Raw genomic sequence first — 21,143 nt, forward strand, 5'->3', positions numbered from 1 at the left:
GGAAAAAAAGAACAAACGCACAATAAAGAGGTAAAAAGATCAGCGCTCATTGGCTTCTGTACTGCAGTCTGGCTGTAGGACTGGATTTAAAGAAAGAAAAAAGACTTTGTACTAATCTAGCACCTTTCATTCCCTCAGGACATCCCAAAGCACTACACAGCCAATTTTGAAATGTAGTCACTGTTTTGTAGGCAACATGACAGCCAATATGCGCACAAAGTCCCACAAACAGCAATTTTGCTCCCCTGCTCTTCTTCGAAATAGTGCCATGGGATCTTTTACATTAACCCGAGAGGGAAGACTGTTTCAGCTACTTTACTTATGCAGACAAATTTTTTTTTGATTTAGCAGTGCAATTAAAGCATGTTCAAATTTATATGGCTGAGACAGAGGAATAATGCATACAAGTGTAGCCTGGGATAAGAATTAGAGTGGAGGTTTATATTTTGTGCCTCAATTATTCACCATTACAAGGCCAACAAAACAAATAAACCTCTATTCAGCAAGTCTTGCTATAAGTACATGTGGACATACTTAAGGAAGGATATACTTGCCATAGAGGGAGTGCAATGAAGGTTCACGAGATTGATTCCTGGGATGGCGGGACTGTCGTATGAGAAGAGATTGAGTAAACTAGGCCTGTATTCTCTTGAATTCAGAAGAATGAGAGGGGATCTCATTGAAGCATACAAAATTATTACAGGGCTTGATAGGGTGGATGCTGGGAGAATGTTTCCCTTGGCTGGGGGATCTAGAACCAGGGGCCACAACCTCAGGATAAAGGGTAGGCCATTCAGGACAGATGAGAAGAAATTTCTTCAGAGGGTGGTGAATCTTTGGAATTCTCTACCCCAGAGGTCTGTGGAGGCTCAGTCATTGGGTATATTCAAAACAGAAGTCGATAGATTTCTGACTAGTAAGGTCATCAAGGGATATGACGATAGGGCCGGTGAATGGACTTGAGGCAGAAGATCAGCCATGATCTCATTGAATGGCGGAGCAGGCTCGAAGGGCCGGATGGCCTACTCCTGCTCCTATTTCTTATGTTCTTACATCATAATATAAAAGTCAAGAATGAGAAAGACCACTGGGCCTACTGAGCTCATCCCTTCAGCACACCAATTCTCTGTCCAACTGTGTTTTTAACAGCCATAATATTTTCCCTACTACAGTTTGCCAGATTGTCCAAACATTTATCACTGAGTACAGATATTCTCCCTCATACCTGTTTTAAATCTACTTTTCAATATCTAAATTTATAAAGCCATGATCTTGGCTTACATTCGTATATAAACTATTTAACATTTTAAAGACTTCGGTGGGAACATGCAGCCAATACTAACTTTACAGATGTAAGAAGTCACACAACACCAGATTATAGTCCAACAGCTTTATTTGAAATCACAAGCTTTCGTAGCGCTGCTCCTTCATCAGGTGAAGTGGAGAAGTGCATAAAGACACAGCTTATATAGTCAGAGAATCATGTCAGATGTTTACAGGTAATGTTTCCAACTGCCATTTATCACACCTCGGCAGAGAGATAATCACAGCAATCAAAGGTGTGAATGGTGTCCAAACAGGTCAGTCAGGAAAACATCACATCAAAGAACAATGAGGTGGGGTCACAAGGGGTCAAATATTGCAGATGCTGGGGTCTGTATGAAAAACAAAAAAAGACAAAAAACATTTTTTTTGCTGGAAATCACAGCAGGTCTGGCCGCATCTGTGTAGAGAGAACAAGCCAATGTCGACTCGAGTCTGGATGACCCTGCGTCAGGTGGGGTTACATGTAGCGTGACATGAACCCAAGATCTCGGTTGAGGCCGTCCTCATGGGGCCGTCCTGGTCTTGTGTGACTTCTTACATTTGTCCACCCCAGTCCAACTCCGGCATCTCCACACCATAACTTTACAGATACATGGTGGAACAGCCACTGAGGCAAGGTAACAGAGGGCCACTGCTACTCATGGAACCATACCTCAGCATGTTAATGCCTTCAGGAGAAGACAGATAAAAGGAGGGTAGAGATGATTCCTTGCTTCTTGAGGTAACATTACTGGGACTGGGCTTTGTATACTATTCCAATGGTGTCCTGGGCTTTGGGGGGGGGGGGGGGAAAGGGAGGGACTAGTGCAAGTTTGAAACAGACACTCAATACAGAAAAAGCTCAGTAGAAATGAAGATTACAAATCTTACTAACCAGCCGGAAATGGACCACTGGCAATAATGTTCAGAAGCGTGCATGCTCCAGCGCAATCTCCATCTCAACAGCACATCTCATTAGTTAGAAAACAAATTGCTCCTGTTTAGGAAAAGTTTACAGGAAGTTGAAATAACATCTCGGGGAAGGGGAAAAAAATGAAACTGCCTGACTTGAGCAGAGATGCTGGCGGAGGACAGGGCTGATAACCGAGAACTGCTACAGACCCAAAGCAGGTAAATGAAGAGGGCAAGGAGATAAGGTTATGGAAAGATAAGGTAGTAATAATTGATGACTTCAACCAATTTAAACATAATGCCCAAAGAGAAGTATGCAAAAGAAAAAGCACAAGTAAATGTGCTACAAGACTGTTTGACACAGTATTTTGTGAGTTCCCCTGGGAGAACTCGCATCTAAACATAGAAACATAGAAGATAGGAGCAGGAGTAGGCCATTCAGCCCTTCGAGCCTGCTCCGCCATTCAATGAGATCATGGCTGATCATCCAAATTCACTACCCTGTCCCTGCCTTCTCCCCATATCCCTTGATCCCTTTAGCCTTAAGAAATATATCCAATTCTTTCTTGAATATATTTAATGAACTGGCCTCCACCGTCCTCTGTGGCGGAGAATTCCACAGGTTCACCACTCTCTGGGTGAAGAAATTCCTCCTCATTTCAGTCCTAAATGGCTTACCCCTTATCCTTAGACTATGACCCCTGGTTCTGGACTCGCCGGCCATCATAAGCATCCTTCCTGCATCTAGTCTGTCCAGGCCTGACAGAATTTTATAGGTTTCGATGAGATCCCCTCTCAATCTTCTAAACTCCAGTGAGTATAAGCCCAATCGACGCAATCTCTCCTCATACGTCATTCCTGCCATCCCAGGTATCAGCCTGGTGAATCTTCGCTGCACTCCTTCCATGGCAAGAACGACCTTCCTCAGGTAAGGCAACCAAAACTGCACACAATACTCAAGGTGCGGTCTCACCAAGGCCCTGTACAACTGTAGCAAGACATCCTTGTTCCTGTACTCGAACCCTCTTGCTACGAAGGCCAACATACCATTTCCCTTCTTAACCGCCTGCTGCACCTGCATGCTTACCTTCAGCGACTGGTGCACAAGAACACCCAGGTCTCTTTGCACTTCCCCTTCTCCCAATCTATTGCCATTCAAATAATAATCTGCCTTCCTGTTTTTGCCACCAAAGTGGATAACCTCACATTTATCCACATTATAGTGCATTTGCCATGTTTCTGCCCAATCACCCAACCTGTCCAAATTGTACTGGAGTTTCTCGACATCCTCCTCGCAGCTTACCCTCCCGCCCAGCTTTGTGTCGTCTGCAAATTTGGAGATATTACATCCAATTCCCTCGTCCAGATCATTAATATATATTGTGAACAGCTGGGGTCCTAGGACCGATCCTTGCGGTACCCCACTAGTCACTGCCTGCCACTCGGAAAACAACCCGTTTATTCCAACTCTCTGCCTTCTGTCCGCCAACCAGTTTTCTATCCAAGTCAATACCTTGCCCCCAATCCCATGTGCCTTAATTTTGCACGCTAATCTCTTATGCGGGACCTTATCGAAAGCCTTCTGAAAGTCCAAATACACCACATCCACTGGTTCTCCCTTATCTATTTTACCAGTTACATCCTCAAAAAATTCCAGTAGATTAGTCAAGCATGATTTACCTTTTGTAAATCCATGTTGACTTTGTCCGATCCTGTCACTGCTTACCAAGTGCTCTGCTATTACATCTTTTAGAATAGATTCTAGCATTTTCCCCACTACCGATGTCAGGCTTACCGGCCTGTAATTCCCCGTTTTCTCTCTACCACCTTTTTCGAATAGTGGGGTAACATTAGCTACCCTCCAATCCATGGGTACTGTTCCAGAGTCTATCGAATTCTGGAAGATGACCAGCAATGCATCTACTATTTCTAGGGCCACTTCCTTAAGTACCCTGGGATGTAGATTATCAGGCCCTGGGGATTTATCGGCCTTCAGTCCCATCAATTTTCCTAACACCATTTCCCTACAAATACTGATTTCTTTCAGTTCCACCCTTTCATCAGACCCTATGTTCCCCTATGCTTCTTGCAAGATGGCATCCATAGTAGTGGAACCTCTGCAGACATACGGCAATGTAATCTCTTCCACATCATCTGGCAATTGGGGCCAGCCAGGATAGAAGTATATCATTTCAAGAGAGTAATTAGGGATGAATATAAAGAAATTAAGTGAGAGACATTGCTAACAGGTCAGCTGAAGAAAAATGGCAACTTTTAAAACTGTAATATAGCCCCAGGAAAATGTGCACGGTAAACAAGTAATTGCAAAAATAACTTGTATTTATATAGCGCCTTTAACGTAGTAAAACGGCCCAAGGCGCTTCACAGGAGTGTAATAAAACAAAAAAAAGGATAAAAACAAACCAACTGGTTGGTGAGTATTTCTCTCTTCTTTTTTTTTTCCAAACTTAAACTCTGTGGTTAATAGTTTCTAAGCTCTGAGGTGTAGCAGGGGCTGCTGGTAACCAAAAATTTAACTTCATTTAAAGGAAGTAAAGGGTAAGTCATGTCAGGACATCTCAGCCCCATAGTTTGCTCCTCCTGCGCTCTGTGGGAAATCAGGGACACTTCCTGTGTCCCTGACGACCACGTGTGCGGGAACTGTGTCCAGCTGAAGCTACTGACAGACCGCATTGCGGCACTGGAGCAGCGGATGGATAGATATTGGAGCATTCGCGAGGCTGAGGAAGTCATGGATGGCACGTTCAGGGAGGTGGTCACACCGCAGGTAAAGGTTGCACAGGGAGAAAGGGAATGGGTGCCCATCAGGCAGAGTACTAGGCGCAGGCAGGTAGTGCAGGAATCCCCTGGGGTCATCCCCCTCTCGAACAGTTATACCGTTTTTGGATACTGTTTTTGGGGGGGGGGGGGGGGGGGGGGTGGCTTAACAGGGGAAGGCGGCAGCAGCCGCCAACCTCCTGGCACCAGGGGTGGCTCTGCTGCACAGGACGGGAGGAAAGAGGGGTAGTGCTATAGTAATAGGGGATTCTATTGTAAGGGGAATAGATAGGCGTTTCTGCGGCAGCAAACGAGACTCCAGGATGGTGTGTTGCCTCCCTGGTGCAAGGGTCAAGGATGTCTCGGAGAAGCTGCAGAAAATTTTGGAAAGGGAGGGTGAACAGCCAGTTGTCGTGGTGCATATAGGTACCAACGATATAGGTAAAGAGCGGGATGAGGTCCTAAAGCTGAATGTAGGGAGTTAGGAGGCAAGTTAAAAAATAGGACCTCAAAGGTAGTAATCTCAGGATTGCTACCAGTGCCACGTGCTAGTCAGAGTAGAAATAGAAGGATACGTCAAATGAATATGTGGCTAGAGGAATGGTGCAAGGGGGAGGGATTCAAATTCCTAGGATATTGGAACCAGTTCTGGGGGAGGTGGGACCAGTACAAACCGGACGGTCTGCACCTGGGCAGGACCGGGACCGATGTCCTTGGGGGAGTGTTTGCTAGTGCTGTGGGGGAGGGTTTAAACTAAAATGGCAGGGGGTTGGGAACCTGAGCAGGGAGACAAAGGAAAGGGAAACAAGGATAGACGCAAAAGACAGGAAGGAGAAAAACAAAGGTGGCAATCAGAGAAATCAAGGGTTTAAAACAAACATAGCCACAGTAAATAATAATTCTAAAAGGTCTAAGAGCGTTAAAAAAACAAGCCTGAAGGCTTTGTGTCTTAATGCAAGGAGCATTCGTAATAAGGTGGATGAATTAGCAGCGCAAATAGAGGTAAATGAATATGATATGATTGGAATTACAGAAACATGGCTCCAGGGGGACCAAGGCTGGGAACTCAACATCCAGGGGTATTCAATATTCAGGAAAGATAGGCAAAAACGAAAAGGAGGTGGGGTAGCATTGCTGGTTAAAGAGGGGATTAACACAATTGTAAGGAAAGATATTAGCTGTGATGATGTGGAATCTGTATGGGTAGAACTGAGAAATACCAAAGGGCAGAAAACATTAGTGGGAGTGGTGTATAGACCCCCAAACAGTAATGCAGAGGTTGGGGATGGCATTAAAAGGGAAATTAGAGAAGCGTGCAATAAGGGCACAGCAGTCATCATGGGTGACTTTAATCTACATATAGATTGGGCTAACCAAATTAGTAACAATACTGTAGAGGAGGAATTCCTGGAGTGTATACGGGATGGTTTCCTGGACCAATATGTCGAGAAACCAACTAGGGATCAGGCCATCTTAGACTGGGTATTATGCAATGAGAAAGGATTACAGTAATTAGCAATCTTGTTGTGCAAGGCCCCTTGGGTCGGAGCAATCATAATATGATAGAATTCTTCATTAAGATGAAGAGTGAAGGAGTTGACTCAGAGACTAAGGTCCTGAATTTAAAAAAAGGGAACTATGATGGTATGAGACACGAGTTGGGTAGGATTGATTGGGTAATGTCACTCAAAGGGTTGACGGTGGATAGGCAATGGCAAACATTCAAAGATCGCATGGATGAACTACAGGATTTGTTTATCCCAGTTTGGCATAAAAATAAATCAAAAAAGGTGACTCAACCGTGGCTAACACGGGAAATTAGGGATAACATAAGATCCAAAGACAGGACATATAAATTGGCCAAAAAAAGCAGCAAACCTGAGGATTGGGAGCAGTTTAGGATTCAAAGGAGGACAAAGGGATTAATTAAGATGGGGAAAATAGATTATGAAAGTAAGCTTGCAGGAAACATAAAAACTGACTGTAAAAGCTTTTATAGATATGTGAAGAGAAAAAGATTGGTGAAGTCAAGCGTAGGTCCCTTACAGTCAGAATCAAGGGAATTTATAATGGGGAACAAAGAAATGAAAGAATTAAATACATATTTTGGTTCTGTCTTCACGAAGGAGGACACAAATAACCTCCCAGAGATGTCGGGGAACATAGGGTCTGATGAAAGGGAGGAACTGAAAGAAATCAGTATTTGTAGGGAAATGGTGTTGGGGAAGTTGACGGGATTGAAGGCCGATAAATCCCCAGGGCCTGATAATCTACATCCTAGGGTACTTAAGGAAGAGGCCCTGGAGATAGTAGATGCATTGCTGGTCATCTTCCAGAAGTCGATAGACTCTGGAACAGTACCCATGGATTGGAGGGTAGCTAATGTAACCCCACTGTTCAAAAAAGGTGGTCGAGAAAAAGCGGGGAATTATAGACCGGTAAGCCTGACATCGGTAGTGGGGAAAATGCTAGAGTCCATTATAAAAGATGTAATAGCAGAGCACTTGGAGAGCAGTGACGGGATCGGACAAAGTCAATATGGATTTACAAAGGGTAAATCGTGCTTGGCTAATCTACTGGAATTTTTTGAGGATGTAACTTGTAAAATAGATAAGGGGGAACCAGTGGATGTGGTGTATTTGGACTTTCAGAAGGCTTTCGATAAGGTCCCGCATAAGAGATTAGCTTGCAAAATTAAGGCACATGGGATTGGGGGCAAGGCCGCAAGGATCGGTCCTAGGACCCCAGCTGTTCACAATATATATTAATGATCTGGACGAGGGAATTGGATGTAGTATCTCCAAATTTGCAGACGACACAAAGCCGGGTGGGAGGGTATGCTGTGAGGAGGATGTCATGAAACTCCAGTACAATTTGGACAGGTTGGGTGATTGGGCAGAAACATGGCAAATGCACTATAATGTGGATAAATGTGATGTTATCCACTTTGGTGGCAAAAACAGGAAGGCAGATTCTTATCTGAATGGCAATAGATTGGGAAAAGGGGAAGTGCAAAGAGACCTGGGCGTTCTTGTGCACCAGTCGCTGAAGGTAAGCATGCAGGTGCAGCAGGCAGTTAAGAAGGGAAATGGTATGTTAGCCTTCATAGCAAGAGGGTTCGAGTACAGAAACAAGGATGTCTTGCTGCAGTTGTACAGGGCCTTGGTGAGACCGCACCTTGAGTATTGTGTGCAGTTTTGGTCACCTTGTCTGAGGAAGGATGTTCTTGCCATGGAAGGAGTGCAGCGAAGATTCACCAGGCTGATACCTGGGATGGCAGGAATAACGTATGAGGAGAGATTGTGTCGATTGGGCTTGTACTCACTGGAGTTTAGAAGATTGAGAGGGGATCTCATCGAAACCTATAAAATTCTGTCCGGCCTGGACAGACTAGATGCAGGAAGGATGTTCCCGATGGCCGGCGAGTCCAGAACTAGGGGTCATAGTCTAAGGATAAGGGGTATGCCATTTAGGACTGAGATGAGGAGGAATTTCTTCACCCAGAGAGTGGTGAACCTGTGGAATTCTCTGCCACAGAGGGCGGTGGAGGCCAGTTCATTAATTATATTCAAGAAGGAGTTGGATATATTTCTTAAGGCTAAAGGGATCAAGGGATATGGGGAGAAGGCAGGGACAGGGTACTGAATTTGGATCATCAGCCATGATCTCATTGAATGGCGGAGCAGGCTTGAGGGGCTGAATGGCCTACTCCTATCTTCTATGTTTCTAACTTGCATTTATCTCATCTCTCAGAACATCTCAAAAGCATTTCACATATGAAATGCTTTGACATCTAGTGACAGTTTGTTGAAGTTGCTCATTTTTACTGTTTTGACTAGAACAATTCAAATGCAAAGGAGGAGGATAAATAAAATACAAAACAGAGGGAAATGGGAGGGGAAGAATATTGGGAGGTGTATTGAAATGCTAAACAAGCTATAACAGATATTGAGGGTGCAAAAGGGCACTAGAGATAAACATAATGGATAAAAATTACACAGTAATCAAAGAAAAAAGTAGAACTGGGGAAATACTAACTCCCTATACAATTGTTGCAGTACAATAAATACCCTCAGGATCAGTGTGGCGGGTATTTGATAGGTTCAGAGACTGAAGACCCACAAATTCCTCAGTCATATAGCATATATCCTAGGGTACTTTAGGAGACTTATTGGGTGCTGGAAAGACAGTGCAGGATCATTACTACACAAACGTAGTATCTACAAGGATCATTAGCCAATGTTAAATAATGGAAACCATTCTGAGGTACAGGCTGTAGTAGTCCTATCTAACAGCTTAATAAGGAGGAGCCAGCTGGGAATTACAAGGGGTAGATCTTACTTGAAAAACCTCAACTACTTTGAGGACATTACAAATAAAATGGAAATTCCCTACGATATAGACTATTTCAGAAAGCAATTTAATACAGAGAAGTGTGAAGTGATTCACGAGGCAATATAAACTAAATGCTACAATTTTAAAGGGGGTGAAGGAACAGAGAGTCCTGGGGGTGTAAGTACACAAATCTTTGAAGGTGGCAGGACAAGTCGAGAAGGCTGTTAAAAAATCATACGGGATCCTTGGCTTTGATAATAGCGGCATAGAGTACAAAAGCAAGGACATTATGCTAAACCTTAATAAAACACTTGTTCGGCCCCAGCTGGAGTATTGTGGCCAATTCTGGGCACCACACTTTAGGAAGGATGTCAAGGCTTTAGAGAGGGTACACAAGGGATTTACTAGAATGATACCATAGATGAGGGACTTCAGTTATGTGGAGAGACTGGAGAAGCTGGGGTTGTTCTCCTTAGAGCAGAGGTGGTTAAGAGGAGATTTGATAGAGGTGTTCAAAATCATGAATGGTTTGATAGAATAAATAATGAGAAACTGTTTCCAGTGGCAGAAGGGTCAGTAACCAGAGGACACAGATTTAAGGCAATTGGCAAACGAACCAGAGGCGACATGAGAAAACTTTTTTATGCAGCAAGTTGTTGTGATCTGTAATGCACTGCCTGAAAGGGTGCGAGAAGCAGATTCAACACTAACATTCAAAAGAGAATTGGATAAATACTTGAAGGGAAATGTTTTTTTTTAAAAACAGGCTATGGGGAAAGAGCAGGGGACTGGGACTAACTGGATAGCTCTGCCAAAGAGCTGGCTCAGGCACGATGGGTTGAATGGCCTCCTTCTGTGCTGTATCATTCTATGATAAGGTGAAGCCAGACTATTACTTCAAGCTAAGCCCACTAGGGTCAGGGGATATAAATTTTAATTAGTGAAAAGTAAATTTTTTTTAAAAAGAGGCATCAGAAAAAGATGCTTTACTCAAAGGGGTGAAAACATTTGGAATAATTATCCAGGGAAGTCAGTAGATTAAAAAAACATTAGGAGCTTTCAAAATGCAGTTGGCTGCTGGTCTAAGCTAGTTGATGTAGTAGTGATGAGCTTGAATGGACCAAATGGGCTTTTCTGGTTCAACTTGTTGTATAAAAAAAGTTAAACTACAACACAGTTAAGGGTAAGTACTGTTAGTTGCTTTCTCCTTTAAATGGCTGTTTTAAGAGAGAAATTGAGATTCATTCCCTCTGGCTGAGTGGTGCAAGACTATTGTAACTTGCGGTTACCTTGGCCCAGCTTCTTCCCCAGCCTCCTGACAGCAAGCCCTCTGCTGCAGAGTCAGCCCAGCAACAACCCCCCTCCCCCCAACAGAATACCAGAACCGCTTGACCTGCGGACAACTCTTCTCCCAAGTTCCCTGTAGGCATTGTGCCCCAGTACCTGTGAGTGCACTGTATTTTGTTCCTAAAATCCAAACTGGCTCTGTTGTTTCTGGGAAGTCTTCAAAATCGCCAAACCTCAAGGTGTCGTATGTTAGAGTAGCTGGGAAGAAATAAGAAAACTAGTTACAGCATCAATCTACTAAAGGATTCTGCAGATGAACATACACTCTCCGAATTTCCAATCCACTTTATTTTGCAGAATACTGTGCACTTCCTGTGTCATACTTATTTCACGTCATATTTTGTTGACAACACTAAATTATTATAAAATAGCATATCCTCCGACTTATTAGATATAGTCTAGCACTTATGGTATTGGACTAGGAACATAGGAACAGGAGTATGCCACTTAGTCCCTCGAGCCTGTTTCGCCTTTCAATGAGGTCATGAGACCTAACTCCACGTAACTGCACTGTGACCCAACTCCATATAACTAGCAACCCAGGGATCGTGACATTAAATCCCACCATGCCAAGTTATGGACTGGCAACAGAAAAAATGACCATGAAAGAATTTTGTAAAAACCCAACTGATCCCTTCACGTCCTTCAGAGAAAGGAAGCTGCTGCACTCTACCCGGACTGGCCTACATGTGGCTCCTGCTCCACACGACATAGTTGACTCTTAAGGACCTCAACGCAATTAGGGATGGACAATGAAGACTGCCTTTTCAGTGTTCTACCATATAATGTCCAATATATCTTCGGATGGTGAGGAACAAAGTCTAATTGTTGTCAAGTCAACACAGCACAACGCAGGGCAACCAGATGTTTGGGAATGGGAAATGTGTAGAGAGAGATTAGAGTTTACCTGCTCTTCAGGCTGCAAGTTAAAACGCAGAATGAAATGCCTGGCTTGCTTTCTCTTTTTTTTTTTGAAGTGCGATTGTTAAGATTTGTTCGAAATCATTTGCTGCATTAGGTCCCACTTCTGCCTTAATAAAAGTATCTTTTATTGGTGGAACCGGTTCTCAGTATATCCCAAACGACTGCCGTTCTACTTTCAAGAATTAATTTTGAAAGAAATTTTCACAAGCCAAATCAATTGTAAGCAATTTGTCTAGAATAAATTTGTGACCGAAATGTTACAGAGGGAACACAGGGTGACAGGTAAATGTGCACACAAGTACTGGTTTGTTATACCAATAGTATTTTTGAAAACAGCAGATCTCTTGTGATGTTGCAGCAAAGAACTAAAAATGGCTGCAATCGTGGTGGGTATTGTGATGCGGCAGCAATGGTGTGATCTCTGGTTGGGAAGCATGGGGATAGTGCATAACTAGTGGGATTGGGGAGTATGGTATTAGAGGAGCTGGAGTCTGAACTCTTGGGAGAGAGTAGGATTTAAGATGATTTGGGGATCTGGGAGTACTGCAGTTTGATAGTACGTATTGGGTGGAGGTGTTGTGGAAGAATGGGATGGGCAGGGTGTTAAATTTTTTCTAGTATATTACCAATTACGAAGGTGTCAGCCGTGGCTTAGTGGTAGCACTCTCGCCTTTGAGTCAGAAGGTCATGAGCACATAATCCAGGCTAACATACGGGGAGGAGAGGGGGGCTGTGGGGGAGGGGGGAATGCGCGCGCGACGGAGGGGAGCCATAACCTTCCTCTGCTACATTCAGTGTACCTCATCATGCCTTATCCCTCAACTAGGAAGTCTCAGTCACTGCTTATCTCAGGCCAAATCAGGTTTTTGATTTGCAACTGTATTTGCCGGTAAATAGCTTTCTAAACTGACAAAGGCGTCCTACTGAAATACAGTTAGACACTGTACAAGATTACCGAGAATACATTGGGCTGGATTTTCATTGAGTCGTCGAGTAGGAGGCGGGATTACAACTTTCGGGGTTGTAGTCCCGCCTCAGAACAGAACAGAAACCCCACAGTGCAGATAGAGGCCATTTCGGCCCATCGAGCCTGCACCGACACATATCCCACCCGATCCCCGTAACCCCTACATCAACACATATCCCACCCTATCCCCGCAACCCCACCTATTTAATCCCCCTAACACTAAGGGTCAATTTATCATAGCCAATCAACCTAACCCGCACATCTTTGGACTGTGGGAGGAAACCGGAGCACCCGGAGGAAACCCACGCAAACACGGGGAGAATGTGCAAACTCCACACAGACAGTCACCCGAGGCCGGATTCGAACCCGGGTCCCTGGCGCTGTGAGGCAACAGTGCTAACCACTATGCCACCGTGCCTCCATCGAGTTCGAGCCAACCCACACGATTTTGACTTAATTGACCTTGTTGAGCCCGCCCAGCGGGCTCAGCAGGCCAATTAAGGGCCACCCGGCAACGTCACAGATTGATATATCATCTGTCAAGACCTTTTGACAGATGAAATATCAGCGTTTCACAGCTGTTTGAAGCTGTAAAACACTGACAATATGTACTCCAAGTTAATTCCTTCCTCTCAGGATGATTTAGAGATCTCCCTGGAACAGAAAGCTGAATGCTGGAACTTTTAACAGATCGCGGCCATTCTGCTTTCTGTGCCGGTGAGATGAGGGACTCCAGAGACCTGAGGGAAGGAAGGCTGTAAAGGTATGTAAATGTAAGTAATACTTCTTTAAATACTTTAAACACTCCAAACACACTTACCGCTGCACTCATGCACCCATCACTCACCTGAACACCGGACATCTCAAGCCCTTCATCCCAACGGCCAGCCTCGCTAACTTGGCGTGGTTTGGAGCCATCGGGAATCCCCCATTTCAACAATGAAAATAGGGATTAGACTAAAAACTGCCTGTTAACTACCTGTTAACAGGCAGTTAATTGTCACTAACCCCATTCCCGCCTCGGGGAGGCGGGTCCCAATGCGGGTCGGGTACCCGCCTCCTTTGAAACTGGCATGGAGGCGGGTTGGGGGCGGGATGGGTTCGTGCCCCCCCCCCCCCCCCGATTTCAGGATTTTAACCCCCACACGCCTCTAATCCCGCCTCCACAGCCTAATGAAAATCCTGCCCATTGTGTCTACATGGCCTACTCCTTTTACAGGTTCCCAGACATATGCAGTTTAAGAAGATATTCATAATGCACAAGAAAGTATCTTATGTAGATTACAGGGAACCTATTTGCATTGATGCAATCATTAGCAATTTAAAAATCAGTGAACCAGACTGATCTAGTTCCATAAGATACGACCTAAAACAAAACCAAATTTCAAAATTCTTTATATGTACCAAGAACAATCACCATCAAGGTACAACCTCCATTTAAAGTGGTCCCAACAGCAATACTGTACTCAAGTCTAGATTCACTGTGACAGCCCCGTGAAACAGTCTGATTCAGGCAGTTCCGATTCAGGCAGTTCCACAGGCCAGGTGTGACCTTGAATTATTGCAGACAGACAATGAAAGCCAAGAGGCTAAAAAGTGGATCCTATGGATACTTGAGATATGTCAGACTGCCTGAGGTTACACGTAGTAGTTGGTACATGCAGTAGTTACGTTATCTAGCTGAAACAACAACAACTTGTATTTATATAGCACCTTTAATGTAGTAAAACATCCCAAGGTGCTTCACAGGAGCGTTATCAGAAAAAATTTGACAGTGAGCCACATGAGATATTAGGGCAGATGATCAAACCCCAGTGGTGGAGCGCTTTGGGAACCATAGGTCCAAAGTCACCTGTTCTTCCCAAGCATGCTACACTCCCCACATCATGTCTCAAATTACTGCTATACTGTATCTCAAATTTTTATTTGCTGAAAGAAATCTATCTAATTTGTATTTGAATGAATCAATACCATCTACTTCCACAGTCTCCCGAGGGAGATTGTTCTACAGATTGACCACCGGCTCACTGAAATAATGTTTCCGCAGGTTAATTTTGAATTTACCCCACTTCAAGCGCAGGCCGTGTCCTCTGGTTCTCTTGTTCTGGACAAGGTGAAACAGCTGGTCATGGTTTAACATCAGGGGTGTCAAATGTACAGCCTGTGATAGTTTTATCTGGCTCACGTGTTGTGCTTAAGGTTTGTGTGTGTCTTGGAATGAGACACTAACCTCCTGAGCACTGCTTCTAACAGCCGTTTAAACTTCGCACCACAGCATCGCGTCCCTTCCCACTCCATCTCAAGAATCACTGCAGACCTGGAAAAACTAGTCAGGACTTGCACAGCATATGCTCCACCTAGTTTTTCTACACATTTTGCAGAAGGATCCTGAAACAGGCACAGGACCCTTTTTTGCATTATTCAACAGGGAGTTCAGGTAGCTGCCAGGTCCACCTAAAAACTGAGGACCAATATGGCAGCAGCCATGCCACCGGCACAGATTAGGTGCAGGACCTTGAGCCCAGAAATTGGTACACATTGCACCCATTTTACACCCATAAACCAATGTTCCATGTAAGCTGCGCTTTGTTCTGCGTGGCCTGTTTCTTTTAGTGCGCGGTCCCTTTAATTTTCTGCACAGGCGCAGTATTTACAATGGGGAAACTGGTGAGCAGCCAGCACGGGACCTTTCAGATCACTGCATGGCCGCACGCATGAACAACTTGAGAGACAAGTACCCATTTCTACCCACAGTGTGTCCAAATAACATGCTGAATGTGGCCCACGCCAAGTGCTAGGATGTCGAATCAGGTCCACCATACAAAATGAGTTTGACACCCCTGGTCTACATTATCTACTCTTTAGAATCCTAAAATCAGCAATCATATCAACTCTCAACCTTCTCTTTTCCAGTGAGAACATTTCCAACATGTTCCATTCTCAACTCCTCAGATAATGAAGCAGTCCATGCCCGCATGCAGCAAGACCTGGACGACATTCAGGCTTGGGCCGATAAGTGACAAGTAACATTCCTGCCACACAGGTCTTAGGCAATGACCATCTCCAACAAACGACAGTCTAACCACCTCCCCATGACATTTCAATGGCATTACCATCACTGAATCCCCCACCATCCATATCCTGGGGGTCACCATTGACCAGAAATTTAACTGGACCAGCCACATAAATACTGTGGCCACAAGAGCAGGTCAGAGGCTGGGTATTGTGCGGCAAGTGTCTCACCTCCCGACTCCCCAAAGCCTTTTCACCATCTACAAGGCACAAGTCAGGAGTGTGATGGAACACTCTCCACTTGCCTGGATGAGTGCAGCTCCAACAACACTCAAGAAGCATGACACCATCCAGTATAAAGCAACCCGCTTGATTGGCACCCCATCCACCAGCTTAAACATTCATTCCCTCCACCACCGGTGTACCGTGGCTGCAGTGCATAAAAGATGCACTGCAACAATTCGCCAAGGCTTCTTCGGCAGCACCTCCCAAACCTGCGATCTCTACCACCTAGGAGGACTAGAAGCAGGCGCATATGTGGGAAATCAGGGACACTTCCTGTGTTCCTGACGACGATGTGTGCGGGAAGTGTATCCAGCTGCAGTTACTGACAGACCGCATTGCGGCGCTGGAGCTGTGAATGGATACATACTGGAGCATTCGCGATGCTGAGCACATCGTGGATAACACGTTTAGGGAGTTGGTCACACCGCAGGTAAAGGCTGCACAGGCAGGAAGGGAATGGGTGACCACCAGGCAGAGTAGTAGGTGCAGGCAGGTAGTGCAGGAGTCCCGTGGCCATCCCCCTTTCAAACGGATATACCACTTTGGATATTGTTGAGGGGGATGGCTTATCGGGGGAAGGCAGCAGCAGCCAACTTCCTGGCACTGTGGGTGGTCCTGCTGCACAGGACGGGAGGAAAAAAAGCGGGAGAGCTATAGTGATAGGAGATTCTATTGTAAGGGGAACAGATAGGCATTTCTGCGGCCGCAAACGAGACTCCAGGATGGTATGTTGCCTCCCTGGTGCAAGGGTCAAGGATGTCTCGGAGCAGCTGCAGGGCATTCTGGAGGGGGAGGGTGAACAGCCAGTTGTCGTGGTGCATATAGATACTAACGATATAGTTAAAAAATGGGAGGAGGTCCTAAAAGCTGAATATAGGCAGTTAGGAGGTAAATTAAAAAATAGGACCTCAAAGGTAGTAATCTCAGGATTGCTACCAGTGCCACGTGCTAGTCAGTGTAGAAATAGAAGGATGTTTCAGATGAACACGTGGCTAGAAGAATGCAAGGGGGAGGGATTCAAATTCCTGGGACATTGGAACCGGTTTTGGAGGAGGTGGGACCAGTACAAACTGGACGGTTTGCACCTGGGCAGGACCGGAACCAATGTCCTAGGGGGAGTGTTTGCTAGTGCTGTTGGAGAGGGTTTAAACTAAAAGGGCAGGGGGTTGGGAAGCTGTGCAGGGAGACAGAGGAAAGGGAAGCAAGGATAGAAACAAAAGACAGGAAGGAGAAAAGCAAAAGTGGAAGGCAGAGAAATCAAGGGTGTAAATCAAACAGGGCCACAGTAAATAATAATTCTAAAAGGATTAAGTGTGTTAAAAACTCAAGCCTGAAGGCTTTGTGTCTTAAGGCGAGGAGCATTCGTAATAAGGTGGATGAATTAGCTGCGCAAATAGATGTAAATGGATATGATATAATTCAGATTACGGAGACATGGCTCCAGGATGACCAAGTCTGGGAATTCAACATCCAGGGGTATTCAATATTCAGGAAGGACAGGAAAAAAGGAAAAGGAGGTGGGATAGCATTCCTGGTTAAAGAGAACAACACAATAATAAGGAAGGATATTAGCTCTGATGATGTGGAATCTGTATGGGCAGAGCGGAGAAATACCATGGGGCAGAAAACGTTAATGGGAGTTGTGCTGAGGTTGGGGATGGCATTAAACGGGAAATTAGAGACGCGTGCAATAAGGGCACAGCAGTTATCATGGGTGGCTTTAATCTACATATAGATTGGGCTAACCAAATTAGTAACAATACTGTGGAGGAGGAATTCCTAGAGTGTATACGGGATGGTTTCCTGGACCAATATGTCGAGGAACCAACTAGAGATCAGGCCATCTTGGACTGGGTATTATGTAATGAGAAAGGATTAATTAGCAATCTTGTTGTGCGAGGCCCCTTGGGGAGGAGCAATCATAATATGATAGAATTCTTCATTAAGATGGAGAGTGAAGTAGTTGAGTCAGAGACGAGGGTCCTGAATTTAAATAAAGGAAACTACGATGGTATGAGGCACGAGTTGGCTAGGATGGATTGGGGAACATTACTTAAAGAGTCGATGGTGGATAGGCAATGGCAAACATTTAAAGATCGCATGGATGAACTACAGAATTTGTTCATCCCTGTTTGGCATAAAAATAAAACAATAAAAGGTGACAACCGTGGCTAACAAGGGAAATTAGGGATAGCATAAGATCCAAGGAGAGCACACATAATTTGGCCAGAAAAAGCAGCAAACCTGAGGATTGGGAGCAGTTTAGGATTCAGCAAAGGAGGACAAAGGGATTAATTAAGAGGGGGAAAATAGAGTATGAGTGTAAGCTTGCAGGGAACATAAAAACTGACTGGTGAAGTCAAGCGTAGGTCCCTTGCAGTCAGAATCAGGGGAATTTATAATGGGGAACAAAGAAATGGCAGACCAATTAAATACATACTTTGGTTCTGTCTTCACAAAGGAGGACACAAATAACCTCCCAGAGATGTCGGGGAACATAGGGTCTAATGAGAGGGAGGAATTGAATGAAATCAGTATTTGTAGGGAAATGGTGTTAGGGAAATTGACGGCATTGAAGGCCGATAAATCCCCAGGGCCTGATAATCTACATCCTAGGGTACTTAAGGAAGTGGCCCTAGAAATAGTAGATGGATTGCTGGTCGTCATCCAAAATTCGATAGACTCTGGAACAGTTCACATGGATTGGAGGATAGCTAATGTAACCCCACTATTCAAAAAAGGTGGTAGAGAGAAAACGGGGAATTATAGACCGGTAAGTCTGACATCGGTAGTGGGGAAAATGCTAGAGTCCATTATAAAAGACGTAATAGCAGAGCACTTGGAAAACAGTGACAGGATCGGACAAAGTCAACATGAATTTACAAAAGGTAAATCATGCTTGACTAATCTACTGGAATTTTTTGAGGATGTAACTGGTAGAATAGATAAGAGGGAACCAGTGGATGTGGTGTATTTGGACTTTCAGAAGGCTTTCAATAAGGTCCTGCATAAGAGATTAGCGTGCAAAGTTAAAGCACACGGGATTGGGGGTAAGGTACAGTCTTGGATAGAGAATTGGTTGTTAGCAGACAGGAAGCAAAGAGTTGGAATAAACGGGTCTTTTTCCGAGTGACAGGCAGTGACCAGTGGTGTACCGCAGGGATCGGTGCTAGGGCCCCAGCTATTCGCAATATATATTAATGATCTAGACGAGGGAACCAGATGTAATATCTCCAAGTTTGCAGATGACACAAAGCTAGGTGGGCGTGTGTGCTGTGAGGAGGATGCAGGGAAACTCCAGTATGATTTGGACAGGTTGAGTGATTATACTGCATTTGCCATGCATCTGCCCAATGTGGATAAATGCGAGGTTATCCATTTCGGTGGCAAAAAACAGGAAGACAGATTATCTGAACGGCAATAGATTGGGAAAAGGGGAAGTGCAAAGAGACCTGGGTGTCCTTGTGCACCAGTCGCTGAAAGCAAGCATGCAGGTGTAGCAGGCGGTTAAGAAAGCAAATGGTATGTTGGCCTTCATAACAAGAGGATTCGAGTACAGGAACAAGGATGTCTTGCTGCCTTGGTGAGACCACACCATGAGTATTGTGTGCAGTTTTGGTCACCTTATCTGAGAAAGGATGTTCTTGCCATGGAGAGAGTGCAGCGAAGATTCACCAGACTGATACCTGGGATGGCAGGAATGATATACGAGGAGAGATTGGGTCGATTAGGCTTATATTCGCTAGAGTTTAGAAGAATGAGAGGGAATCTCATTGAAACTTATAAAATTCTAACAGGACTAGACAGACTAGATGCAGGAAGGATGTTCCCGATGGTGGGGGAGTCCAGAACCAGGGGTCACAGTCTAAAGATAAGGGGTAAGCCATTTAGGACAGAGATGAGGAGGAATTTCTTCACCCAGAGAGTGGTGAACCTGTGGAATTCTCTGCCACACAAGGCAGTTGAAGCCAATTCATTAAATATATTCAGGGAGTTAGATATATTTCTTAAGGATAAAGGGATCAAGGGATATGGGGAGAAATCAGAGACAGGGTACTGAATTTGGATGATCAGCCATGATCTCATTAAATGGCGGAACAGGCTCGAGGGGCTGAATGGCCTACTCCTGCTCCTATCTTCTATGTTTCCATAGGAACACCACCACCTCCAAGTTCCCCTCCAAGTCACACACCTTCCTGACTTGGAAATATATATCGCCGTTCATCATCACTGGGTCAAAATCCTGGAACTCCCTCCCCAAGAGGAGTGTGGGAGTGCCTTCACCACGTGGACTGCAGCGGTTCAAGGCGGCGGCTCATCACCACCTTCACAAGGGCAATTAGGGATGGCCAATAAATGCAGTCCTTGCCAGCAATGCCCACATCCCAGGAGCAATTTTTTTTTTTTTAAATGACAATCTCTCATCATAATCCAATCCCTCCATCCCCTCAATCATTCTGGTTGCTGTAATGTATATACCTTTAAGGGGGGAACTATCTTGTACAGTTCATGTATACTGCAGTACCGGCAGTAACCACACCTGTATATAGCACTGAGTAGTAATCTGTACAGATCAGTTCCACTGTGAGCCACGTTGAGTAAACACCTGTTGTACCGTTCTCCTGCAGTCTGTGTCTTAATATACACGGACACAACATTGGCGACAAGGCAAGTTCGAACCTACCTGCAACTCTGCATCACCTCCCAGGGATTCGTTCCTGGAGATCAGTGGATTGGAGGTCAAGGCCAGAGACTCGGGCGTCGACCACGGGCAACCGCCCAGTCATCCAGCAGAGACTCGAGAATTGCGGGGGAGGCTGTCGAGAGCCAGGCTTGGCTTTCCAGTCGAGGTGGTCCAGCAAAATGGGCTGGCAACAGGTAGTGCGCAGACCCTTCCCGGACAGCGGCGGGCTAGAGCCCGACCGAGCGGCACAGCAAAGGGCCGAGCAGCATCGACGGGAAAGAGAGAGAGGGCAGAGCGCAGCCGGTGTTCAGGGGCCGAGCAGCGTTGAAGAGAGGGAGAGAGAGACGTGCAGAAACCCGCGAGGCGCCGCCATTGCCACGAGGACCGCCGAGAGCGGCGTTGGCAGCAGCGCAGGAAAAGCGCGCGAAACCTACAGGGCGCCGCCATGCCACGAGAACCGCCGGGAGCGGCGTTGGCAGCAGCGGGGGAGGAAGGAAAGCGCGGGAGACGCCATTTTAAACCACACCCAAAATGCCGAAGAGTGGCAGTATCACCGCATTGGACAATGAAGTCGAAGATTGGACAACATATGTC

At 45.3% G+C, this 21,143-nt stretch overlaps 1 protein-coding gene across 2 annotated transcripts in view; it reads right to left on the reverse strand.

The window, feature by feature from the left end:
• The window catches only part of LOC147116099 (cysteine protease ATG4B-like), a 63,701-nt gene that overhangs the window by 10,364 nt on the left and 32,194 nt on the right, over positions 1-21,143 (reverse strand). For both annotated transcript variants that reach the window (XM_085990843.1, XM_085990842.1), the window contains exon 2: positions 10,774-10,875. In XM_085990843.1, coding sequence (XP_085846969.1) covers positions 10,774-10,875 — 102 coding nt within the window. The remainder of the gene's footprint in view (positions 1-10,773; positions 10,876-21,143) is intronic.

Source organism: Somniosus microcephalus, chromosome 6, assembly GCF_052327205.1.
Source record: "Somniosus microcephalus isolate GS21.2 chromosome 6, FLI_Smic_1.0, whole genome shotgun sequence".
NCBI classification, from domain to species: domain Eukaryota; kingdom Metazoa; phylum Chordata; class Chondrichthyes; order Squaliformes; family Somniosidae; genus Somniosus; species Somniosus microcephalus.